Raw genomic sequence first — 27,971 nt, forward strand, 5'->3', positions numbered from 1 at the left:
TTTTCCTCCGGTTTGTTGAAGCACAGGAAGTGAGCAGGAAATCTGCTCAAATATCATTTGCGGGGATTCCTTATGACACTCTGTGGCATTGCTTTCAGTTCTGCTATTTGAAACCGTTTGGTGGTATTTGGTTAGATGTAGCAGCAATAATTTAACTTGCCTGCTCACTTAATATGTACCTTGAAAAACGCATCCACTGTGATAAAAATGTGATCATCGACTTTCTGTTTCTGTAAATCTTGGTCTGATGTTTGTGTACTTTGGTGTAAGCCCTTGGTTACGTTTTGCCGCTTTCTTTAATAGATGTGGCATCGGTATATTCCTTAAAAAACACGGGATTCAATCCAGTACCTGTACCTAACCGAAGTACAGGACGTTAAGGTCATATACTCTGAAATATATCATTATGTGACCTAGTTTTAGTTCGTCTTTCATTTCATATTTTTTTATCAGTCCATCATACCTGGTATCCTAACGGACAAAACCGATCATAATAAGATGTAGGGCCGTCATTGCACTGCGGCCCCAAGGAATGCATCTTGTGCAGTGTATGTTGTGACAAGAAACAAATAAATGCGTTACGTGGACACAATGCTGTTTATTTACAGGATAAGTGCAGTTTTACAGAAGAATGTGTACATATTGTGAGTATCCGCTAACATAGAATATACATGTAAATGATACTGAATAAAACCACGTCGCTGTCTTTTATATCACTGGCGATTTATATGTATATCAACCCCTGGGTTAAAAAGTATTCAAAATAACTATTGTCCATTATTCGTGACTAATCATTGCTTGCATAAAAATGGCTCTTTCACATACCGCCCTCTGAGAAAAACTTAAAAACTGAATATGATGACTATTAGGGTTAGTAGCGACTTGGCCCACATACAAATTCTGTGGGCTCAATTTTTGTCTTTTCTCCACTTTTGTGACGTCACGAGACCCGCATCGGGCCGTCACTTTGCTAACTGTAACCTCTATGATATATATATACAGCACATGTGATTTTTGGCCGTGCAGCTTCCACATAGTACAATGGCAGTGGATTCTATTCTGTATTTATCGTGTCCCTGCATGTTAAAAAACGAAGTTAACAATCGTGAAATATACAATGAATAGAATCTTAAGACACGCCCCATATTAATAACACGGGAACATGTACAACATATACATTTTATAAGATCACACGCAGTTATGCGTGTGCATTCAAAACCGTCTAAAAATTTTCAAAAAGAGGTAAATATTATCACTAACATCAAAACATAATTGAAATTAAGTTATTTTAAGACATGAGAAAAGGTCATGCATTTTAATTCGTACCAAAATGTAAGTAGTTGGTGAAAATGGAATGGGTGTTAAAGCGTTACAAAATATAGCTCAATATGAGTCGGGAATGTCGTCAAATGTCAAGACTAAACATAGAAACTTAATTAGTTGCATTTCAAAGTGATATATATATATATATATATATATATATATATATATATATATATATATATATATATATATATATATATATATATATATATATAAAGAGAGAGAGAGAGAGAGAGAGAGAGAGAAATTTCTAATAATGTTGAAAGATGGTATTGAGCTTCGTAAAATAACGCAATTTGGGAAGAAGACTTAAACAGGCATTTGGTAGGATACAATCCGGTGCAATATAGGACATTGTTGCAATATCAAAATCAATTTCAAAGAGTACTGCCATAATCCGTGCCTTGAAATATCTAGGGCTATAAATATCAATTAGTATCTTAAACGTTTTCACAAACCCATATTTCAAATGGTTGCCATAAATGTTTTTTCTTTAATCCCGTGGCACTGAATCAAATCGATCAGCAACTATTAAAACCACCCTAACAAAGGGCTTAACAATGGTATTTGTAACTTCACAATAGGCGCATATTTCAGCGTTATGAAAGTATTTTGGATATCGACTTACTTGTGTTCATGCGGTAAGGTTTGATATGTACTAGATGTCCCATGTCTATTTGTTAGTGTGTATGCTGAGATGACATTTAATGTGGACAAACCTAACTATTGATTTTAAATCTTACACGCAACGCAGAACACATGTCAAAGTGACACCCGTTTGGAATGTCAACCCTGCCGTACGGTACTTCCTGTGACGGTTTCTGATGGCATTTTTCAAACAGTAGAAACGCATTCATCTTTCGTATCGGCGCAGTGTGATTCCGTCACTGTCTGATTGACCACTGTCCACTCACGTTGTGGGGCTTTGGTCAAAGGACCTCCGCACCTGCAATTGCAAAACCAGTCCCATAGACCAAGACGAAACCGTTTGGAGGCCGCGACGAACAGCATAACATTTAAGGCGTAGTGAGTCAGACTGACAAGATGGAGCCAGGAGTCTATGAATCTTTCTGACTCCGAGGCTGGGTACGTGACTTCCGTCTTCAGTCTGACTCCGTGCCAAGGCAATGACATAATTAGATACAACACTGTCACGAGTAAGGCAACGTTAATTAGGCCTCTTTGGGGTACAATCTTGAGTCGTTTCTCAGATTCGTCGATTCCAACGTGGTTGTCTTCAACTGATTCTTTAGATTGGCAACGACTGTTTGTTGTCAGTCCCACGCTGCTTGGTCTTTTATTCGCCGCGGATAGTTTCTTTTTAACGAGAAAGTATACTGACAACACAGTCAAACCAATCATCAGAAGGTCTGGGATTACGATTACTATCGCCAATTCCACTTTTACCATGATTGATAAAAAATCCGAATGGTAGTAAAACATTGGGACACAAAGATGACGATTTTTCCCGGACATCCACGTCCAGTAAAGATTCAGTATGACGGCCATCACCGCCAGCACTGTGATGTAGCATTTACTCCTGAAAGTGCTGCATGTTTTGTTAAACTTCGGCTGGCGACTGAGGCTGAGATATGTGGAGGTTATGGCTGCACACAAGTACCAGGCTGACAACATATTGCAGGTATAGGACGTGTACACGATGATCTGACAGACGCCCTCTGGGATGTTGATGTCTGGCTGGACAGTGGGCAGCCATTGCAGTGTGGACGCAGACAGAAACCCTATGTCCACTGCACATTTAGCCGACAGGTACTGGCTGATGGCGAACTTCCGCAGGTGCTTGCTGCGAGATAGGATGATGGCGGGCAGAAGACTACACAGTATTCCCAGGCTGCTCACTATCGCTCTGTAGTTTTGTGAGGTTGGTGAAAGACAGTTCCAGCAATTTGTTATATCTTCTTCTTGAAATGCTGAGCCATTAGGGCCCTTTGAACTGTTCTTCTGCCAATCCGAATAGTTCATAACTGGATCATCTACGAATACAAATGGCAGTAAATATCTCGTCTGGTTCTGTTGGTGTTTAACTGGAATTATTAAAAATACATATGATAATAGTTATCACATTCTACCAGTACATTATGGAAAGTCTCAGTTTTTCTCCTAGTCTTTCTCTCTCTCTCTCTCTCTCTCGTCACGAAACGTGTAACGATGTTATATAATCACCATGCCTACAAGTTGAACTTCCGAATCCTGAAAACCACACAGGAATTTACTCATATAGCATTGCATGCGGCTCCTGTGATCACACAGTTCCAGAAATCAGCAAACACCAGTGACACGCCCTGCCCTATCAACTTACATCTCCGCGGCAAAAACTTCTCGAATTACAAACATGAAAAGCGTATATTACAAACTAAAACGTAAGAGCAGCTGTATGTGCGTGTTACGTTCTATATGGTAACACATTGCGAACCATATTGGCCTATAGGAACTTTCAGAATTGCGATACACCTTTTGAATTAACACATCAATATTTTCTTCAACTTTTTTTCGTTTATGCAGTCCCCTTTCCTTTTCTATCATTTTTTAAGATCATTTTTATCTTCTAATTGCTTATAAATTTATATTTGGCCGTTAACAACGGTATGTGATGGCGATATATATACTATTATATATAATAAAAAGACAAAAAAAGTACGACAATTCAGTTACAGTACCTCTGCAGCTGCCATTGTCGTACTAATGAAATGTTCGCGTGAGACATGCGAGGTCTTCCAGCTCGTGCAGCTAGCAGCTAAAAAACACTACTGTTAATGATAAGGTCTAGCATTAAATGGGTATATTCAGCCTGAGATAATAGGATAACCCTTCTTAATTTTGAGGTTTATACATTTATCCTGTAAAATTTTCACAAAGATTGCCTTTACTTAATTTTGTTATGTAGGTCTCAGTGCAATCTTCTCTATCTTCGAAAGAAGTAAACTACAGTAAGTATAGATGTAACTGAAATTCTGACTGGTGTGATTGTCAACAGTTTTCCAGGAATTATAACGGTGCTTTCCATTTAAATATCAATACGCCTTAAAATGAAAAGTAAAATTGAAATCCAGGTGCACATGCGGAGTTTTCATTGCAAGTCTAATATTCCTCGAGAAACAAAGAGAAGTTTTATATCCCTAAGGCCATAGTATTTAGATCAGGCAACAATTTGCTTCTTTCTTGTTGTGAGTGGGAAAATGAAAGTTTGTGGTACACTGGGATGGAGGAGACATAAAACCACTTGTATCCTTGCCAGGATTCACTGCCTGCCCCGGCCCTGCACTCGGCGACAATGTGTTGTGCCATTTCTTATTAACTTGGTTATACATAAATAGTCATTCCTATAGATTACCACGTCTTTCAGCATTTAAGAAGGTAATATCTATATCAAGTTTTTTTTTCATTTCAGGAGTTTTACAGCATTAAGGAATTAGGAAAGTTTATTAGATTTGCATGACATTTCGACGTAGGGCAGCTTCATAAGCGCACTCAGGTTGACTTAAGATTTTATACCGACACTCGGCGCATTATCTACAGACAAATCGACAGTTTACTTGTAATATAATTTGAGTGTGCCCTGGTCGTTTACCTCGAATGAGGATTGTTATATTTCAAACAGGTTCTTCTAACCGATGTTTATTATAAAGCCTACCTACTGTTACACAATTACCAGAAGGCGTATGTTAGTCTGTATTGCTATGGTATCCAACCTTTCAAGTTATGTAAACCATCGATCATTTGGAGACAAAACACCTTAAAAACAACACAGTTAAGTTATTTTATGTCTTCAGTTTTAATTCTACAGATTAGACAGGCAGAGGCCACAAATCAACGTTAACATTGGCTGCACGCGGCTTCTCATTGCTCGACATACAGGGCAGTGTCTGAGGTCATAACCAGGGCCCCTTATTATTTTTCTACTCGAGGGACAGAGATAGCGGGAAAGACATTTTTGCGTTTAAAATAATTAACTTTTTTATTTGATCTTTTTTGTGTGCCGTCCGACACTGTTAGTCAGATTGCATGCTGAAGTACTAATAAGAACACAAAGGTTCACGTTATCCTCGACCCAAATGGGACACGGCGCCATTACGATGATGAGAGTACCCCTTGTCAATACATTTGATTCCAAGAGATCCAAATCGTAAGTGTAATTAAGGTTAATGGTGGTTTAAGTCGCTTGGTGATAATTCATTACTAGTGCCCTAATCTCCATTACAGGACAGCGGCAGCACCTCACGCCATGGTGTCAAGGGTTCCACAATGTACACATCATCTATCAGCCAGATTCAAATTAGGTTGAATAACATCATCCAACTTATTCCCTGTATGATAATTGTAAGGGCAATTTTCAGAAATCAATACAGCACTAAAAAAACCACCTGCGTAAATTCGATCACTTGGTTCATCCTGGTCGCTCGATGAAAGGATTCTTTGAGTTAGTTTTCTTGTCAAGATTTAGCTAATTCCACTGATTTCTGTAGTGTCGAGTCCTACAGGGATTCATTCATATTCATTACGAGGGCAATTTTGTTTCAAGGAAAATAGATAAAAGATAATTAAGAAGCATTAAGGCTACCTTCTGGACACGTTTGCTTTAACTGAAGTCATTAACATCACAGTAAAAAGGACCGTGTGTAGACACGCTACTGGATAATCATTAGGAGCCTCTCCACGGTATGGAGGATTCAACTGTATGAAAAATATTAACCAGAAGTTTCTGATTTCATCACAACATTATATCGTCACTTTTCGCACAAGCAGAAAGCATTTGCGCATGCCAACACTTTGGTCTAGATTGGATCAATCTAGCATTTACTACTACTAGATCAAAACAACTGGCCTGTTCTGCCCATATTAAACAATAAACTATTCTAATAAAAGTCAAATCCCATGCTGATATGTGGATGGCAGGATACCGGGTACTACACGGATCTTCAGGTGCACGCAGCACATGGGAATTACTGGTGGCAAAGAGAGACGTAGTAACATGGCAAAACAATAGTAAAATATCAGCGAGCCCCCCCCCCCTCCCCGTCATATAAGGAAACCTGCACACTAAGTACCCCTTATCTCCATGTTTTTCACAAGACCCTCTTTTTTGTATGTATATTGCAAGTTTGGAATGAAAGCAAAACCAAAGATGTCTCACTGACAAGAACGTTCCAAAGAAGGAGATTCTAAAACATACTGTAAGAGCCCGAGCCTTGAAGACTACCTCACTGCCATCAGAACAATAGATATGTCACACGAATGAGCTGTTGTTGGATATTGAGGTGTTGCAGCTTTTAGTTTAAAAAAAGGTTCTCATTTTCTTTTTTTCTGTGGGAGTTAATTGTTACGTAAAATGAAACCTGCTTTGTGTCGTGTGTCTGGTGCCAGACAACAGAGACTGAGGCAGAGTCGCCAGCCATCTGGTACACAATGTACCCCGCACTGAACGTGTGGGAACCGCGAAGACCTTGATGTGGTTGATATTTCAAAGTCTAGAAAAAAACTCGTGAGGGGAGGGAGGGGGGGGGGGGGGCATGGGAGGGAGGGGGGGGGGCATGGGCGGATTTAGGCTGTCTTCTGGGTCTTCTAGAAGACGGTCAGATTTTCAAATTTACATTGACGGGTATCTATTTTTTTCTGTCGGAAGACGGTGAAAAATGTAGGATGGATCAACAAAGATAATTTAGAAGACTGTCCGAAAATATCTCTAGATCCGCACCGGGGGGGGGGGGGGGGGGGGGGGGGGGGGGGGGGGAGGTGGCTGTGAGTTGTTGTGTCTCTCTCGGGCCCAGGGCCCTTTACTGGGGGGTTTCAGTAACAACCGATAAAATAGGCCAGGTACGTTGTGTGACCTTGTCATTATTGTGTGGGCACATCTAGACAACCTCAGTTGTCACTTTCGACGCCTTCCTAAACCAGTAAGCACTCTGCCACCCCTAAGCTTTACAACAGACGAACTCTTGTTTGGTTGATTAAGGCCGTTTGTGGCGTCTGTTCTAGACCAAATAAATAAATTAATAAATTTAAAAAAAAAATACAAAATTTAAAAGCAATTGCTTTTAGAAAAATACTTCATTTTAATCGGCGCTTTAAACAACTAATGGTCAATTCCACCGTTTTGTCCTATGGATTTAATGGTTTTAAATTTATCACTAAATAATAAAATAGTAAATCAATACGAATAAAAACCCCTTTAAAGTAGTTTCACACTATAGGGAAAACTGAGAGACATATAGGCCTAACTAAACCGTGCCACAGCAAATACAACCCGTATATTTTTAGTGGAAATTATAAGCATTTAGATCAAAGAAAGTATCAAGTTGAATTTATTATAGATGAGGTCGTGGCTTAATTGAATAGTACCGACAAGAGAGAGCACGCAAACAGTTTAAACGTTTTATATTACCACTGTATTTCCGTAGTTTCAAAGAGCATTCCATTAGAGGCAGTGTTATGCCTTTTGAACGTCGGTGAAAAAGGTTCATGGTGAGCCACATTTAATTCGAACGGCAAATAAGAAATAGTTGACAACTGTGCCATATGGGACGGACGGATGGAAAACTGCTTCATTTTGTCCCATTTTGCATGCTTCGTCTAGGGCAGGGGGGGGGGGGTTGAGCGGGAATGAGCTACCTCCTAAACTGGGGGTGGGTGAGGATTAGGGTCGCTCCCATACGCCAAACTGTAGACGCGCCATAGGCAAAGTTACATGCCCAGATCTTGCATCACAGTGTCAGCTCTTAAATAATCCAAGTCCTCATTTCGCTTCGAAGGTCGTGGTTTCAGATAACATTCGTTCAATCTGAATTATAAGAATACATTTTGCCTGGAGCTATAGTGCCACCCGACACTGAACCGTATACTTAAACCACCTTTTGTCAGAGTCACAAAATGAAAATCTTGGCTGCAATGTTTTGAACAGTTTATAATTTCTTTGCTTGTAGACATGTTGACACTCAAATACCTACAGAAATAGCCACTAATCCTTTACACATTAAAATCAAGAACGCTGCTTCAGTTCCTTTAGATCTGTAAAAGTATGCAATCTGCCAATCAGACAAATACAAAGACGGTCAAGAGATCAGTGTCTTCTCATTTATTCTTTGCCGCCAGCTATCAACGTCTGACGAAGATACGTATAAACTCCATGCATTATATAAATAATAATAAATTTCATTAACAATAATTTTTAAGTAATTAATAATGACACATTTGTACACAGGATCTCTCGAAGATTACTCTAGACGAACAGAAACTGCAGACGTTTTCCTTCAAAAGCGAGGTATTAATTCCAATAATCCGTCATGAAAGTCTCTACATATATCGCCTAAACTATTGTTTCCATATCAATGCGTGCCATCGCCCCATTTTATAAAGATTAATCATAAATCATAAGTGTGAATCACGTGTGATTAAGCAAACAGGATAGACAATACTAAAGTAGCAAATGGCGTTTAAACAGGCTCAAGTCAATCAGTGGAAATGACTCTGGTATAAATCAAATGGCGGTGCTCCCTTTGTTTCTGAGGCGATATCACAGTAGAAATCATCAGTAATCATGCAAGTAAGGAAAACGAGCCACACCAAAGAACAGTTTGAGCAGTTTGATCACAGCATCAGACAGTTGAGTACTGTGTAACATGCAATTCACTGTGAAGATTACTGATGTATTTATTCCGGAGGTATCCATTATTCGCACTGTGGAAACCAAGTAAAATGGTCGGTAATTATGGACGCCAATGATAAGACGATCTGGCCTTGGCTTGTATTGACATAGTTGTTAATTCTGCAGCCAACGTGTTCATATTTGTCATGGGAAGATTTCATTCCGGAGAAAGGACATAATTTGCGTCAAAATACTGAAATAATTTAATTCTAGTGTCTGATATGTAAATTCCTTCCTGTTAAACCGGCAACAGATTCCAAACACGTGTATCTACGTTTTTTTTTTCAGTGGAAAGATGTGCATTATAACTTAGTTTGATTTTTATCTGGCTGCATCCCTTCACAGTACGTATTCTGCTCCCGACCCTGGATACTTACTTTATACTTAGTAGAAATTAGCTCTACAACATAGCACATGTCCAGAAGACTTAACTACAAACGTATATAACCTTGGATCTAACAGAATGTTATTTAGTTTGGGTCCTAGACATAACTGAATTATTTTTGTCACCAGCGAAAGTAAAAAATCAAGAGACGAAATTATTAGCAAACCTCAGTTTAAGAAATAAAAACTGTTTTTTTATTTACAACTGGACCTTGCTGTCCATTTTTACTTAGGTTGTATCCGCAGTGGCACAGTGAAATATAACAACTGGCACGGCCCACGGCATAAAGGGGGGGTCACAAGTTTAGACGACATCATTTCAGTGGGGGAGAAATACACAGAGGTTTCCAGAGTAAAATCGGACTTATGGTTTTTGATTTGAAACCAGAATCGTATTTTAAGTCATTTTAGACAAGAAGCAAATAATCTTGCACTTACTTCCGGTAAGGCGCTTTGGGCGTTAACCAAATAAGCACGTAAGTCTTCTACAACGCTATGCCTGGCAATGTGTGCCTAGACAACACATAACAACGGCATCAACTGTCAGTTATACTAGACGCCTCTAAGGTGTTGGATATAAGATGTGAAATATGGTTTTATTTGCGTGCTAATCGAGTTCGGGTGGCATTTCGTTGCAAATAAAAGTGGTAATAGACTGACGGTATCTGGAAAATGAATGTCAGATCAGCCGTATCCAACATAACTCAACGTAAAGCTGTGAGTAAAGGTTAGAGACAGGGAAATGGTTCAAACTGACGACAGTCCACGCTGTCTTATAAAACACTGCAAGAAAACCAGATTTGAGATTTTAAAAAATTAAGTAAGTTGCTGTTGAATAAATGGTGGAAAATAGCCCCGTCGTTTCATTAACATTAACATTAAAGGCTTGTTAAATTGTCATAATAGCCAATGTGTTAATAAAAAAGAAAATTATCAGATTTATTCCCAAAGGATATCTGCCATTGAGATAAGTTACGGCATAATTTGCAGAAATAAGTAATTTCGTTTTTGAAAGAGTTTTTTTTCGTAATATCTGTGTTCTTACACATGGCTAAATCGAAACAAAATAAGCGCCAGCATTCTTGAAATCCAAGTATTAACACAATATGGCTGAATTGAAATTGGAAGGAAACTTACTCGACAGTGCATCGGAGGCTAAGCAATTAACCGACGGCAGGAGAAATGAAGTTTTCTTTCCATCTTTTTTTAATCATTTGATCATCTTATCACGTCGGCTTCGAGTAATCACCGACGGCGTCCTTATCGAGGAGAAGGGAGGCATCGCTGAATGATAAACTTTGATATGGCTCGATTGAACCACAGCACGCAGACTTGGTCTCCTGCAAGTTATCACTAGCCATACACCTCTCTCTCTCTCTCTCACACACACACACACACACGCTGAAATAATCCACGGGTAAACGAGAGAAGTATTTCTCTATGAAATTCAATTGATTTTACTTAATTAAATGGATGAAATGATAATTTTAACAACTACAACTTTTTAAACCAGAGTAAAAAAATGCACGCTGTACATAAGATATTTAAAGTAATAAAAAGAATAACCAGTCGTTGACATTAAAAGAATACGGTTTTAGATTACGCTTAATCACGAAATGACGACAGACAATATACTTTATAACTGCCAAGAAGAAACCATCGCCAATCAATGGTTAGATAGGAAATCTAAGACAAAGAACTAATGAAAAAGATTAGAACGTATTTAGCGACATATTCTATACACCCGTTCACTTTAGACGGCGCTTATGATATCGATTTCGATTCATTTCCTTCCAGAGATATTGAAAAAAATACTCGAAAAAAGTACGTTGGCATCGCTATCATTACTGGTTCAAATAAAGTGCACACACCCTCCATAAACAATGTTATATATACACGATATATACACGATATATCTGTATCGATCTTTAAAAAAACTTGAGTGCCTTCTAGCAGCTGACAGGAGAGCCATGTTTATAAGAATCTTGTCAGCTCCAAATGTACGACCAATTAGTTCTTAAAATGTAACCAACATTGCCGTGTATCTATCTTACCTTCTCAGGTCTGGTCTGACCACGCCTTGTTTATCAATGGTAAAAACGTGAAGTGAAGCACTGTTGATCAAATGTCTAGTGGACTGATTACGCCCCGCAGCAACGCTCTGCGCTTAATCCTGATCCCGACTGCGCGGGTGATACGTTTTACCTGGAATTAGAAATAGAAAAGCCGTGTCACTGCTCTATGCCGAACTACTTATGAACGACACACGTTTTTCTTAGAGGGTAATCCCAGAGTTAAGAATTTGTGTAACTCTGTGAAAAAGATCCCTACGCTTAACAATTTCATGGTTTAATCAAACGCCACAGAAATCGTTTCAATTACGGCGTGAAATGAGCAATACAAGATAACGATGGCACGCACCGTCAGATCAGAACAATTCTCAACACGACAGTCGAAGCTGACATTTCCGTGATTTCATGAAAACATCAGCATTCAAAATAAATTCCGATTTTCAGCATCTCGTATTGATTGCCTCGGCTCCTCGTGGCGCAATCCCTGAATATTCGCTGCATGAGATCCTCGTAATGGCCAAAGCGCAATCTCTCTCAATCCCACACCCATTTATATATGTTTTCATATAACCGTATCTTTGGCGTGCCCTGCGAATACTCTCTCTTCACATCTCTTCACCAATTTACACCGTTCTCTGAGTGTTTTTCCTGGAAACTCTGGCGTGGTCTAGTGCAAAAATAAGACATACTTCGCTTATGTGTTAAGGACGCTGCGCTCGAAGTCAATACAACCCACCTCCTTACCCAGTACTCACGAAATACTAACTAACAAACAAGTCTCCGCCGGATCAGTGAAGATTCCACTCACTGCCAGGTTGTTGCAGTAATTAAAAAACCCGCTGACTAAAAATTCCTGTACTCACCGTCTGATTATAAAGTTGACGAAAGCAAAAGATAAATAACAACATATTTACACTAAACCGCCCAATAAATTATGGTTTCTACATGTTTTTTTTTATTCGGAATTTGCTGAGGTGCGTGGACCTGCTGTTAGCAACAGTCATTGCTGAATTGTTGTTGCCCTCAGATGTAATACCATACAAAAATTAAAATCTTATTTGAATTTCTTACAAAAATACTCCACCATATTATGGTTCAATTAACCACAGAGGTGACTTATTGTGTGTCTCTATGTGATAAGTTGACAAATGCTGATCTCAATCCCCTTTGATTACAACTATAAGAACCTGCACTGTGCGGCAGATAGTAGTAAAATGTTGCCCAAGTCATCCTTACCCGAGTCCAGCTTGGGGTTTCTTAACTGTGTTTGCAGTATCTGTCACGGTCTGTAAATGAGTTATGGTGATTTGGATATGGGCTATGGTCTGCTGTGGCCCATTTTATCTCATGTCTGCCCACCGAGTGTCCGCTTGGGAATCTTCCTGGAAAGAAGCACCAGTGCTTGAAAACAAACATATGTGGTGGCCGCCGTTACTTTTGTTAATATGCCCAAATGAGAGCGATCAAGATAACGAACGCCGCTTTAACGAGGCGTCGAATTGGTACCCGGAATTCCAACGTTAAGTGGAAGATATTCTCTTTCTGGAATACAACCGAAGCAGGCAGGTTGTAGGGGTTAGTATTCAGTTAATACCAGTGATCGTTGGCTGACACCACCATCCATAACATGCTTGGACAACAGGCTTTTCCGTTGGGACCACGAAATCTACAGTCAGAATACTTATGTGGACGTTATTATGTTACTGAAAAGCCACGCAATTATTCAACCAATTAGTTGTCTTACAATAAATCTTCTTTGATTCATCCCAGAAATATTCCGATGTTTGCCTCATGTTGACGACCTTTTTTCCCAGACAGATGTCTTCCATTTTGTCGTGTCAGTGACAAAATGTGCTGCGTGGTCTCTTGATAGTTTTTTTTTTCTTATTTTAATAATTTTTCGTTCATGCCTTGCCTCCCACTGTGCGGATATTAATTATCATGTCTGTCAACTTCAGCTGCGCCTTTTCAGTTTTTACCATTATAATTTCTTTGCATGACCTAAACATGTTCATTTGTATGAATGGATCGACCATTCACTCAAATCGAAATTGAAAATTCAAAGGGAGATTTGTAAGTGTCCGGGGTCTATTCATGGCACCATAAGCTGCACAGAAACCGGATCACGCCAGGTCTTTTTACACTATAAGATGTCAAATCTCTGCTTGAATTTGATTTGGTTCGGTTCAGCGTTTTAAGACGGCTAAAATCAGATCGTAGATTACGCACAGTCTCCCATCGTGATTTAATTTACCAGTAGGAGCATTTCACAAACTATTGCTCAAAAATAAGTCAATGCGACACACGGAGAGATGCTGGTGTAGCCACTGGGAGGAAAATCCGAGTCAAGAAAACAGGAATTAACCTGTTGTTTGGATGATTCGGGATAAAAATCATCAATTACATAAGATGTACAAAGTATAATAATAATAATAATAATAATAACATGGCATAGCCTACTCAAAAAATAAAATAAAATAATAATAATAATTACAACAATGATATTTTATTTTTTGTACTTTCGGTTGGGCTTTAATTCCAGCCTTAAACAACAATGTCTCATTTTGGTTTCATTAATATTCTACTGAAAGACGGGCCAAATACAAGAGTAACGAAATATTTTTCCGCAACCAGCCTTGATTCTACACGTAACGGGGCATGCTTTCACAGTTTTGAGTTTCCTCTTAATTCACCATTAAAACTGTGGCCATGTGCTCACAAAACATGGTGTTCTTGAAAAAATACAAAATTCGTAATTATTAGAAGCCTTACAATATTTTAAACATTAAAAGTGTGTTAGCAAGCTACAGGTAACACCTAAATCTAGTTACGATGCTGCAATAATTAGCATAGGTATCCATGAAATAGACGTTAAGCGCTAGCTGAAAGACTTCAATCACACACTTGTCACTAATGTACGGATGGTATGAGCTACGGCGTAGACGTCCTCCGGGATCTTTACAATTAAAATCACATTTAAACCGTTAGTTAAGCGAAAGCAGGACTTTTGACTTCTACGGAAAAGTTAAATCGTAAGTCACTTAAAAAGCTTTTAACCTCAACTAAGGTCGTCATTAGTCTGACTCGAGTGCTAAAAAAACAATTGGTTTCTATTGATTTATTTATTAGGATAAAAATGTTTTAGTTTGGCTTCAATAAAATCGAAGTCAGGCAGATTTCAGAGGGTGTCCAGGGATCAATTTTATTTTAACAAAATTATAAATTGGTCTGAGACTGAGTATTAGAAATTGCGTAGTAGGATTAAATCGGGTTAGAATACTTCTTAAATATGGTGTTAAGCGGATTAGAAGTCTCAGATCACATCCTCTTACCATCGATTTCAGCCGGGAAATCTCACATTTCCCGGAAAGTGAAATCTGATCGGATCTTACCGCGGTGTGAATATAACGGGCTCCCAATTTCCAGGACAGAGTTTAAGGAGTTTAAGGGTATCCATCTGATTGAGAGAAGCAGCAAGAAAGTTTTTTAAAATTTTTATACCCTTGCTAAAAATGGTGGAATGTACCAACAAAACAATGAATGTGTGATTTCAAATGTTCAGATTAAGACATCATGTAATATTGAAACAGCTCAATGTGTTTTGTTATGTTTGTCAGTATATTTGCGCAGTATATTTGGGTATTTGGTCAGTATATTTAGGTTCTTTCTGTTGATCAATTATAAATTTGCTAAATTATCGACAGTTTATTAGGAAAAGCAAACGTCATGGTCAAGTGGGTAACGTATATATAGGAGAGTAAAGTACTAGACACATTGGACGTTCTGTTACAGCCGATGTTATGAGTATTAAAGAGTTTCATCAAAGAGCTATTATGTTTAATGGGATCCAATTACATACCCACAGAAAGAACAGAAACGAGTTCTACCTAGTACCATACATTGCCGAAAATTGCTGTCACTTGAATAATGTCCGAATCTTTGAGAATGAGAGCTGTTGGTCTTTCACAGAAAAACATCTGGATGCACACCAAATTGATACATAAGAAGCGATCGGGTCAATGTATATCTAATTATTGGTCAGTTTCTCACACGAAATGCCACTTGCCGGTAAACCAACCAATCGAGCAGCAGAAAAAAGGCTTTAAAGCTGCGATTTCCTCAAATTTTGACTTTCTTATTCTTCCTCCAGTTCGTAAAGCACAGAAAGTAAGCAGAATAAATATATGTGCAAATAAAATCATTTTTCAGTAAACGGTGTAACTTACCAACTATTTGAAACTATATTTTGGCATTTGATTGGGTTTAGCAGCAATTATTTGGCATAAGCACTCACTTTATATGCATCTTTAACATTAAGTTGGGAGATTTGCTAATCATTGTGCAACATATAGTAAAAAGACAATGAAAACAAGACTCCAATGAGACTCTCGTTTTGTATCTGGTAGCACATGTTGAATCTCTTTGTCTGCATATCGAGACGCCTATAGATGTATTGTTTCCTTTGACTTTTGACATTTCGCTTTATCGTTAGATATTTATGACATTTATATTTAGTTTATAATTCAAAGATTTGACAATAGATATGATGTTTATTGTCAAAGTGAGTGTTTCCAATGGAATTCAAAACACAGTGAATGAAATGCATGAAGACATGAAGAAAACCAGTTTTTTTTGTTTCATTCTGCCACTGAGGCACTAGTCGGAGTCAGGTGCCAGACCAAAGAGAAAAAAACATGCTCACCATGTCTCTAGATAGTCTACCAAATAAGAAACATGCATGTTGAATGATGCAGAAAATGAAGAAGAAAGGAATGCAGTGGTGTTTTATGTGAATATTCGAACAGAATATTCTTGTTGATAGTTTGTCTTTGATAACTAATCAAAAAGAATCAAATGGACAAAACTCCAGCCATTGATTCGCTGTGAAGCAATGCTCCAAACACCCGTTTGAATATCGGCGGATGTTTCACATGGAAATGACTTTGACCCCTTCCCCCCCCCCCCAAAAAAGGTAAACAATATCACCCTTTCCCCACAAAAATAAATAAATAAATAAATCCACCCACAAGATCGGTAAGCCTATCGCATCTTCCGCTCAAGAGAAGTAAATAAATTCCCCTTCTCCCACTAATATCTACCATTTCCACCCAGTTGCCGTCCTCAGCTGTGCTCTGCCAGCGAACAAATATGTCCTGAACTACCTCCGGTAGCTTGCACACACTTGTGGCACTTAGGTAGCATTTAGAACAGTTTGATCGCTTTCAAAATAAGTTGATCCGCGGATTAAGAGATCCGCAGATCAAATATGGCCGACCCACTTAAAAGCAGCGCTAACTAATTCCCTGATGACCTCGGAGCCGATTAACATTAGCTTTAATTGCTAGGGATGGCGCATAGGTAGGCGAGGAAACCATTAAGGGATTACGCGGCCTCGCCCCTAAAAGGGTCCGCCATATTTCATCCGCGGATAAGTTAGTCTGAGGAACAAACTGTGCTGAATGCGGCCTCAGACCGCAGAACTGCACTCAACCTTGATGTTCCTCATAACCCCACAGGAGGCCGGTAGCATGCCGCCAAACCTATTTAACACTAGTAGATCGTGCACCCCACCGGTCATATACCTTACACCTCCAGTAGCATGCTGAACTGATGATAATATCCCCAGTGGACAGCATCATGCGCCAGGGTTCTGAACAGACGAACTATGTGGCATTCAAATGGTTTATTAACTCTAGTATGGAGACAAGTGCCACAGCAACTGAGACAACAACGACAACTACATTCTAGGAGATTATGAAAATATTATCAAACATTTCAGATTTGACAGCAAGGCTGTGTAAGCAATTACTGAGAAGAGAAGAAAAAATACGGGGATTATTGATCTCTCTCGGTTGTGAGTCTGTCGATAAAGTAGTTAAAAATGCGTTCCCATTAGCGCCCAGTGTAGATTTCATTAAAGACCCGAGGCGGGTGGTGTGCAGTGAGTGCTGGGGGGGGGGGGGGGGGGTGGAAGAGAACAAATTACCCCCTTCAGAATGCTGAGAATCACTTTGTTATTGTTCTGTTGACATAGAAGTAGGAGACCCGGGAGGGAGGAGGGGGGGGGGGGTTGGTGCCTCGCTCTTTTCAGCCACGTTTTTGACCACATTCACAACAAAAGTCGATCCATGGACTTACAGGTCTGCAGATCAAATATGGCCGACCGTCTTATTCCCGCCGGAATCTGTTCAGTGTTTATTAGGGGATTCTGCGGCAGGCTTTCAAGTGGATAAGACAGATCTGATCCGCGGATCTGTTAGTCTACACTACATGCTCGTAACTGGAGTTTTTGAATTACTGCACATACTTTCTCAGAGTTCAATATTTCACATTTATTGTCATCGCTTTTTGCAATATTCGTAATTGAGGACTTCAGTATCAGGCGTAGAGAAGTCTAGACTGGTTCTATAATTACTTTTGTGTGTAAGATATTAGTTTGAAGGAACAGATTGTTAATCATTTGACCATAACATCCCACTTCCGGAGATGTCCCCTTAAGCTGACGTGTTCAATCATTCCAAAGAGTTATCTAGACGCGTACAGACCTTTTAAATTTTGATTGTTTTCGAAGAAATTTATTGCATTCTCTCTCTCGTCTAGACAAGTCTATGTGTGTTAACACGAATAACAATGTTTACTTACACTTTGTGCAGATTGATTGTCTTAGATTCAGTTATCTTGTAGACTCAGTGTATATAGCTCTTATGGTGGTTATCAGTAGCAAGCCTCCAACTATTTGGACTCAAAGAAATTCTCATCCTTTAACATAAAAAGCATTTGAAACTGGATGTCTCTCACACAGCTAAATATATCGTCAGTATTAAGGCAATGTCTCCAAAACGGCAATGATTTTATCAAATAATTTCGTCATAAATCAAAGCATTGTGCCATTCCGCATAAGATAATAATATACCAAGTTTATAACAATTCTCCGGTTTTATTGGATGTAATTTTTCATTTTTTGACGTATGTTGCTACCAGCCAGTTGGGTGGGTTAAAGGAACACGTGCAGGAACCGGATTTCTGCCTTATAGGCTTAAGTAAGAATGGCGTTTACATGGATATTTTCCACTTATTTCGAAGGCTTTTTATGGTTCCCGAGAGATTGACTTGGTTTGTTTTTTGTTTTGTTCTTCATTTTGGATCTTATCTGTGTCTTGCTTGAAACAAGCTCCAATTATTCCTATACACTGAACGTTACAGGGCAATAACCCTCCCTCTGTACGTATCTTTAGCATGTTTACATGATTATTGGCGTGGCCGCCAAAGCGTATCTTTAGAATCCTCGAGATAAGATCACTGTCTATAGAACAATAACGCACCTGCCATCTGGAAGGCTGAGAATCTTGTTATTTGTATCTTTAACACAATTATTAGGCAGTATTGCCAACGTTTAGCACGCGTACTGCATACACTTACCAAGATTAAAATAAATGCGTATAGAAAATAAACGAAACTCAAGATTCTCGTTGCATCCTGCTGCAAAATATTAAAAAAAGAACAACTGTTCTTGTAATGTCTGAATCATCTATAGTTGTTATAAATACAGCAACAAGACGAAAAAATGTCACAAGCCGCCGTCATTCGTAATGGTCGGCCGGCAAAAGGGAAAACTTAATCTTTCGTTGATAAGTACAGTTCCAAGTGTTGTATGCTTTATGGAACAGGTTTTTCTTCGTAATAGATGAATTTTGAGCATTGCCTAACTTAAATCTTCTTACAGATTGAACACATATGAATCCCGATCTCTGAGTGTACACGTAATGTAAAAATCTAATGGTTTGTTTTACGTGAAGTAAATTAAAATAGGCGCGTGTTTCATGAACCGTCTTTACCTATTTGCCTGATCTTCATGCTTTTTAATCACCTCCACACATTATATTTTTATCGATTGCCTTTAACATTTTGAACACAGTAACGTGGATACCTCAGTACCTAGTCTTTCTCCTGACAACATTTCACACGAAATTAATCTTCTCCAGTTAAGAGATAATGAGAAGAAAAGCTTATCAATCACGCACATGTATAATGTTTATACTGTTGTATTAATATTTTAATATTAAAATATTAACTGTTTTTCTTTCTCTGTTATTTGTCGGGCCCTAGCGTTATGGCAACCTCGATATGCAACATTTAGTGGTTACGGCAGATCTTCCGGTGAATTATGACTCCAGTTCTTGTTTCGATTTAGGTCGTTAACTTTTCAAGTAAAATTTATTGCAAAATCCACGGTGCATTTTTCCATGTTATCAGTCCTAGCTTTTCCCATGTTGATGGTTTCATATGGTTTGGAAGGATATTTTATGCCCTCAATCTTCACTTTACAAGTTCGTTCCCAAAGGAGAGTTCCTTTGGTTTCTATGATTCCACGATGCGCGGAAGGCATGGATATCCGTCGTTATTCGCCTGACGTCATACGAGATAAGAAAACATGCGAGAATCCGGGAAATTGGGGATGGAAGGGGATTTCGTTATGTCTTGCAATAGACCGTCATTAGACAGAACTATAAAGAAAAAAAAACAGAAAGATACCCGCCAAAAAACTGTCAGCCTTTATTCGTAATCAGACCGTACTCGTATGTGAGTCTCTAATTATTTTTTCTTTTATCTCACTCTCATCCAAATCCTACGAAATCTGAGAAGGACACCATAACCTTCATGCCCTGCTTGAAGTCCAGTGCAGCGTGTCTTACTTTATTACTTTGTTAAACACTAGGTATTTCGTCTTCTTACTGATATCACAAGTGATCATAAAAATGCAAGGACCTTCCCTAGCCAAGGGAATGTTATTCATTGGTAAACAGGACACATAGGAATGATCGGATGTCACTAAAGACACACTGGTTCCCGGTTTCTACCTACATTTGATAATATGTGCATGATTTATGACAGTGTGGCGAAAATACCCGGTTGTTATTTCCTGCTTGATCTTAAGCAGTTTCCTGATTTCTAGGACACCTGCAATTAGGAGATAACAGATTAGCGTTGACATAGAAACAGGCAAGAACGCCGCAGTGACGTCAGCACGCTATAGCTTGGCTTTCTATTTGGTTTTTTTACTTCGGTATAAGTGTAACTAGCTGACAAGATGTCAAGGTATTGCGTCAAGTTTTTTCAGTCACGTGAATCACGTGAGCGGGAAATATAAATCCCCCGCGCCATACTATTCTTCGTCATTCTTCGTTATTCTTGAGACAGTAGTCGTTCGTCTGATCAGGGAATTATATCCGATATAATTCCCTGGTCTGATGTATAAGGAAATTAGAATAAAGGATCTTCTGCTTATTTACGGTAAAGTCGATTTGTTGTTTTATACTCGGCCACATGAGAGTGGGTAGAAAGACAGACAAAAACCTGGGCGAAGAGAAGAAAAAGAGATAAGACGAAAGTTTAGATAAATATAAAATAAGAATTAATATCCAAACATTTAGACTTAGGAAGTTAGGAAATAGAGATAAGAGGAAAGAATAGATAAATATAAAATAAGAAATAGTATCCAAATATTTAGACTTAGAAATTAGTCATCTTTGAGATACGGTAATATTCATGACCCCACAAGGCCATGCCTGAAGGCAGCAATACTCTCAGCCATGTATTATGTCTTGTCACAGACAAACACAGACAGACGCTCTGGCGGACTTTACATTACCGGTGACCGGCAGCACCGTCATCCGCGCTGGTGAGCCAAAGTGACATCAAAGCACACCACTTGTACCTAACTAGTTGTTATGATGTATCAACCTCTGTCCCCAGCACTCCGGACCAGTATGATGCTTAGATGACAAAGTAATAACTAAGTGATACATCAAACATTAAATGTCAGTTGTTAAATGGTTTGTAGCGTTTGATATGGTAAACTCTGGTACAGGACAGCTACCATCAAAGATCAGCGTCAGGTGGACTGCTCAGTTAGTTGATGTACAAAGGACATTTGTTTTACAGGTCGTGTTTTTAATGGTACCTTAAAGATTAAAGGACAGCGCTGTTTAATCATTATCGAACAGCTTCCAATGCTTTACGATGACGATAAAGCCGGATATTGTACTTTGTTAAAGGTACTTCAGGTACATTATCTTCAGGTGATTAACGGTGCTTCAGTTACATCGGCGCTAATCAATAAAGCTCTCTGCGTGGGGTGCTTTGTACTGCAGCTAAACATCAAAACAACACATGAGTACCCGGTATGTAGCATGCATCATGCTTTATCAATTAAATGTTTATAATGTTCATTAGCAACAAACGAACAAACAAAAAACAAAGAGACAGACAAACAAATAAATAAATATATGGGTGTTGTTCAATACACTGAAAGGCACCAGATAGAGAATTAGTATCCTTATGCTCCGAATGTTTTCTATTTATAGTTACAGGCATCGGTGTTATTGGATACCACATGAGATCACGATGATTCTTGAGAATTTATTGTAGTCAAAAGCTAGTCCATGAAGAACCGCGCAATTTGGACATCTTTGACGTTTCTGGCAACAAGCCAAATCCGCCGATTGGTACAAATTGCATCTTTCTGTTGACTTTTCCCAAGAGGAGGAAAGAATGCTACGTAATTTATGAATCGAGATTAACGCGCATTTTACCCCTGTATCTGAACAAAAAACAATTGGAATTTTTACATCTTACGTGTAAAGATATGAATATGGTCAACTGGAATACCCGTGTCAAAAAGAAACAATGGTTTGAAAATGATCATAGAAGATAATTCAAATATTTGAAAAATTGTCACATCGTCGTGGAGTTTTATTTCACAAGGTCAAAACAGTGAAAACATAGGTGGTTTAAATGCCTTTTAGTCAATTACAAAATACAATTGTCTTCACACACTATTGTAATTGATGCAGAAAGTTAAGCCAATATATCAAGATATGTGTGTCGTTGCTGACCCTCGGATTCAGTCTTGGTGCTGTTTTCCCTGACAATTGGTTCCAGTGTGACAGGAATGGTAGTCCGCTGAGAACCGTGCCCCATGATTTAGACCAGGTGAAATTTGTCTTTTATACTAACCCCAATACTCCAACTAACGCTAACCTGTACTATTCATATTGGACCAAGGACTTAGAACCATTTCTAGGACTACTAATTTGTCTCACATATGTGTAAATATATTAATATATCTGGTAAGAAGGGTTGATTCATAAAACTAGACAGCGAAGCAGTAAATTATACAGACACTCAACAGATATTAGCTTTCACCCATCATGCTAATTCACGGACTCAACCGGCTTTTACCGTACAAAGCCTTCTAGCAAATTTGACAATGATTTGGCACTTATAGGCAAACGTCGCAAAAATGCAGGTAAACAAACCAGTTAGGTCACTTAGTAAATTTCAAGTAAAAAGGCGGTCTGACAATTAAGTTGGACTGCAACGGTAACAGCACGTACAGATAAGATAATACACAGTGATCAGAATAAATACAGACGCTTACAGTTTTACAGAACCAAAGACAACTGCTCCTTCTTTATCATAGAGGATATTTTCAAGACGGATTTTCTGATAGTTCTCCACCCATACTTCGTTTCTTGAACTCAAAAATGCTTAGTGGGATAAATAAAATCGGATTAATTAACTTGCCTGGAAGAAACCTAAACACATACCTCATTGACGCCGGGCAATTTATCAGTCCTCCCTCTGCTCTGGCACTAACCTGAAGCAGCAGGCCACGTGAAACACAATCAATAAAGCCGTCATATTCTCTTAACTGGTTAATTTCTTTGAATGAACGCAGCAGACCCAATATTCCCAAGTGCTAATTTCTCCAATGTGATTGACAGTTCCGGGAAAATGTACGTACATTGTAGTTTAAGACGGCACGCTGGTTAAGATGGCCCAAATTCTCGCCTATCATTTTTTCAGTATATACCCAGTATATATATATATATATATATATATATATATATATATATATATATATATAGAGAGAGAGAGAGAGAGAGAGAGAGAGAGAGAGAGAGTCAAAAACCAATTAAAATATTCAGAATACATTACAAGGGTATTTATATCGTAACAGAAAAAGTATCAATGAATTCAACACCGCTTGTATTCAATTCAGAATAAGGAGCTTGCCTGTATGGAACACGTGGTGAGGAGGAGACGCCGCACGTGACTTAAGCAGCGGATTTATCCCCGGCTAAACCTTGCCACGAGTATTACAGAAAAATAATTTGACAACTAACTCGAAAACATGTAAGACTCGGTTCAAGTTGACATGTCCACTTCAACTAGCGCCGAGAACACAACAGGAACCATCTAAACTTAGACACACCGGCTTAAACTAGCAGAAATCACAATCATTTCCTTATTCTGCAAAGTACCCCTTATTGCGTTGACTAGAGTCGATAATATACCTTTATTACGCAGATAATACCTGTAAATGATAAAGAAGCGGTCAGCCGAAAGCAAATATAGCCTGGCTAATAACCGACTCTTATGAAAGCGGTAGTCGTTAAATACATAAAAATTGGTTTCCTGTAGGGTCGTCGTGTCTGGGTCGTCCAAGGTGCTGCAAAGTTGTTGAATGTTGTTTTCTATATGTTTAATTTTATTATAAAAAGTTTGATAAATTAGATATGGCCTATTACTTCAGATATTGGGCCAGTTTCGATGAAGAACTCAAGAACGACAAACTTGGTCTGGTTTAATGTCTCGTGCCCTCACACAGAAACAACATTTCATGTAAATGAAATGACACACTATCAAAATATCTTGTGTGAAAGTCTGTCAAAAAGTGGAAAGTGAAAAGTGGACTAAAGCGTTTGTACTTACAGACAAACCTTACTCCCTGCGTAACAATGAATGTGGCCATTCAGAAAAGATGATGGAGGCGGGGAGACCATCGAGAATCAGCGGCATCGCTTTTTTTTTCAATTTAACAATTCAATTTCAATTTTTGAAGAAGTGTGGTCGGCCATATTTAGTCGGCGGATCAGTTAGTACTCGGATTATCTATTCTGATTAGCCCCTATGTTCCTTTGTAAAATGAGCTCCAGACAGACGGGTTACAGTTAATAGCAGCTTGAACAAATAAAAGCGATCGTGGTACAGTGTATGTAGGCCTAAAAAGCTGTTGGTGTTTTGGACCAAAGATGTTTGTAAACATGTTTACAGTTTATGGAGTTACCTTGACTTTGATTTTTTAATATTAGCCACGTGCTAATGGAGTTACCTTGACATAGATTGTTAATATTGGCAACGTACTGATGCACGACCAGGCGGTTCAGGTTGATCTTTCAGTGAAAATCGTTGAGTACATTTTACCCGATATAATCATTAGAAATTATTGCTGTATTTGAAAATACGATAATAGCAATATGTCTGTCGATATCAATATTACAAAAGAACGCTTGGGATATTTGCTTCCCGACAGCGTTGGTACCTTTCTATATAGAGCGATAAAGAATAATTTTGAAAAGTTATTTTGATGAAAGCATTTTCAAACTTCATTCCCATATCAACTCTGTGCTGCATGTGTATGAAAGCTCTTTCTTTCAGTGTTAACTAGCCAGGTTCTTCACTAAGAGCACAAGAATTGTTTAAGATACGCACGTTATTTCCTTTTTTCTTAATTCCACGTACATTGGTATTGTTCTATGATGACATAAGCACACATTTGGCACTATATATCATGTTTGATATACAGTCCACTACGCTATGCCCACACCTACACGATTTGGAATTCAGCTTAATCATTTTTCGTTTTCATGTAATATCAAGACAGAACATTTGTGTGCCTTGGCTTTATCGAACCGGTTGTAATTCTATATTTGATTACTCCCATTAGATGCGAATTACATGTTAGGCTATTTGGGAAAAATGCCACCAACAGAAAGATAGCGTTACTCGAGACTTTGTGCCGGAAAGCAGATAAACAAGACTTCATAATACTATGAGCTCCATCATTCCTCGCCACCCCAAACTTGCAATTATACAGACAACCATAATTGTTATTTTAAAATATAATATTATCACTATTTAAATATGATGAAAACTGAATAAACAACACAATGTCATGCGTATTCAGGTGAGGGAAAAGAGGAAGTCAACTTTAAAGCTTCGGCAAAAGGTATGGACTCGTAATAGTGCTCGTAATTTTGACCAAAATAATAAATGATTATCGATAAAACTTAAAGAATAAATTGGTCTCACCTATTTTCTTATTTTGTACGCTCACCAGGTTTCCGCTCAAATTGGCCTAGCATGATCAAGTTCCATAACAAAAAATTTGAAACAAAATTATTGGAAAAAATATAAGAACTAATCCGATTATATCTAGTCTAAGATGTAATCTGGTCCATTAAGGTCATCAACGCTCCTTTAATTGGATTAGAATAAACTGAATTTTTTGATAATCAGATTGGTTGAAACAGTGTTCACAAGGCGACGTGTGAAAAATGAGAAAAAAATAGCAGCCCATCATGCGTGGTTTTGTTGACCTGGATGGTTGATCTACATCTACTCCGCCAGGTGTCACCATGAGTAAAGTTCCAGTCGGGATGATACAGTGCTCCCGAGATTCACGTCATATATACATAAATATATATATAAAATAAGAAACTTATTCAAGCGGCTTCCTCCATTGTTTATTCCGTCCGACCTTTTCCCCGAAGGCTCTTCAGGGGCATACAATTTCAAAAGGAAGTATTTTAATGGAATCATGTCTGACTGACCTGCATTTTAGAGCAAGTTGTCTAAGGGCGCATTCCCATAGATTTTAGATCGATCTATTCCCGTGGGGAGTCTCACTAGATTACTGTCAGATAATCCGGCTTAAATTTCCGTCCCGCCTACTGCAAGCTGTAAGGGGATTACCAACTTTCGTGCCCGATTGGCTGACAGCTATTTAGCGTGAACCCCCAGGGAGTTAGGTCGATCTAATCTCTGGGAATGGGGTCTAAGGGTGTCATCACCGCGAGATTCAAGTTACTCTGTCAGTATTAAAATGATGGAAGAGACTTCAGACATTATTTAGTATATTTATCATATCATTGTATAGCGTCATGTAGGGTAAAAGAAGTTAGCGTTTAGTTACATGTATAAAGAAAATTCTAGTCGCAAGTCCTGAATATAATTTTTCTTGTATTAATTCGAATAGATTTCTAAATGACAGCTTGGTGGCCATTTTGGATAATGCACTTTTAAGTTTTAACAGGTCACTGGATTATGGCACGCCAGGGTCCTTAGATCAAACTGAGCTCAGAATGTTAAACTGGCATCAATTCACTGACGCGTATCACGTTCAGCTTTTCAATCAATGATTTAAGTATTTCCTTCTATAATCTCACGCATCAAGCTGTTGCATTAAGGCTTTGCCTGACACATTTTACTCCATCGCAATACACACACACACACACACACACACAAAGCACAAACGCACACACATTGACAAACGCAAGCACGAGCGTACACACACCTCGAAGCAATTGTAGTTATTTTGTTCATATACAAATAATATGTATTTGTCAGATATGCTAGGAAATATGGTGGTACTGACATCAGCTAACCATCAATAATTCATAGACTCTTAAAGTAGCAATTATAGAAAACTGGAGAATGAAAAAGTAGGAAAAGCTGCTTGGCGTTTCTCCTTGCTATCATCTCTGGCACTGGGTGAACACAATTGGAATTGACTATGAAATAAGACACTGCCTAGGATATCGGATTTGCCGCCTTTCAAGACAGCATGGCGAACAGTTCCAACTCACCACGAAGCTGCTGGCAAGTACATGCAAGTCTCATCTCAGCTTTGTTTCGCAAATCTCACATCTTTTTTTCCATTGATGGATGCCATGACAGCGAGAAACCTTTTACTGTTTCCATGAATAAATGTCAGGACAATTCTAAGCATGTCAAAAAAAAAAAAAAAAAAAAAAAAAAAAAAAAAAAAAAAAAAGAACGATTGTTCTAAACACCTATTATTTGTATCATAGTGTGTAACGCTTTGCAGACATACCAGTATGTACGATGCATGCTGAAGCGCGCGTGTGTGTATGTAGCGGTAGTGTGTATCTGGGAACCTATCAAACGTGAACAAAACATGAAACCAATAACAGTCATATCAGAAAACACTCGATTCAGTATTGTTTTCTGTGACGGCAACCCGCGACAACACAAGGGCTTCAAATAAGCAGCACCTGACTGAATTCTGACACATTTACAAATGTGAAAACTCAAAATGTGTACAATAAAAAAAAAAAACAGTCGTGCGAAACGCATCCACATACACGCCAAATAAACGCTGTCAACTTACCTGTGACACAGTGGAAGTGTGACTCTTGCTGTTAATAGAAGTGTGCTTAAAGGTAAACACATATATCTGTGGAAGTCAACCCCGATCTTTGATGTCTCGACTCCACTCCCTCGTGAATAACCACTACCGGAATCACAAGTAGCCGGCTGCGTAGCGTTCTCCTCTCTATATATCTGTACGACAGATGTAATTGTGCGTGACTCCAGATAACCAGGTGACGTGCCGCTCGTTAAACGGCTACGCATGCGCAGCGATTTTTTTTCGTTTGAAAGAG

At 38.6% G+C, this 27,971-nt stretch overlaps 1 protein-coding gene across 5 annotated transcripts; it reads right to left on the reverse strand.

The window, feature by feature from the left end:
- Positions 1-583: 583 nt before the first annotated feature.
- Positions 584-27,906, reverse strand: LOC106172215 (uncharacterized). 5 transcript variants are annotated; one of them, XM_087015691.1, is made up of 5 exons: positions 27,698-27,903; positions 12,676-12,821; positions 11,789-12,106; positions 11,422-11,572; positions 584-3,368 (listed from the first exon to the last, which is right to left on the reverse strand). In XM_087015691.1, the coding sequence occupies exon 5, from the start codon at positions 3,304-3,306 to the stop codon at positions 2,158-2,160; it is 1,149 nt and encodes a 382-aa protein (XP_086871817.1). In that variant the 5' UTR covers positions 3,307-3,368; positions 11,422-11,572; positions 11,789-12,106; positions 12,676-12,821; positions 27,698-27,903; the 3' UTR covers positions 584-2,157. The 5 variants fall into 5 exon arrangements, with proteins under 5 accessions (XP_086871817.1, XP_013408300.1, XP_013408296.1 ...); XM_013552846.2 differs by lacking the exon at positions 11,789-12,106 and having other exon boundaries at positions 584-3,317; positions 27,698-27,906; XM_013552842.2 differs by lacking the exon at positions 11,789-12,106.
- Between the last annotated feature and the right edge of the window lie 65 nt (positions 27,907-27,971).

Source organism: Lingula anatina, chromosome 6 (genome assembly GCF_051362555.1).
Source record: "Lingula anatina isolate TDL-2025a chromosome 6, LinAna3.0, whole genome shotgun sequence".
Taxonomy (NCBI): domain Eukaryota; kingdom Metazoa; phylum Brachiopoda; class Lingulata; order Lingulida; family Lingulidae; genus Lingula; species Lingula anatina.

Excerpts from the sequence above, each read along its gene's own strand:
- LOC106172215 (XM_013552846.2), bottom strand. The coding sequence starts at position 3,306 with ATGAACTATTCGGATTGGCAGAAGAACAGTTCAAAGGGCCCTAATGGC.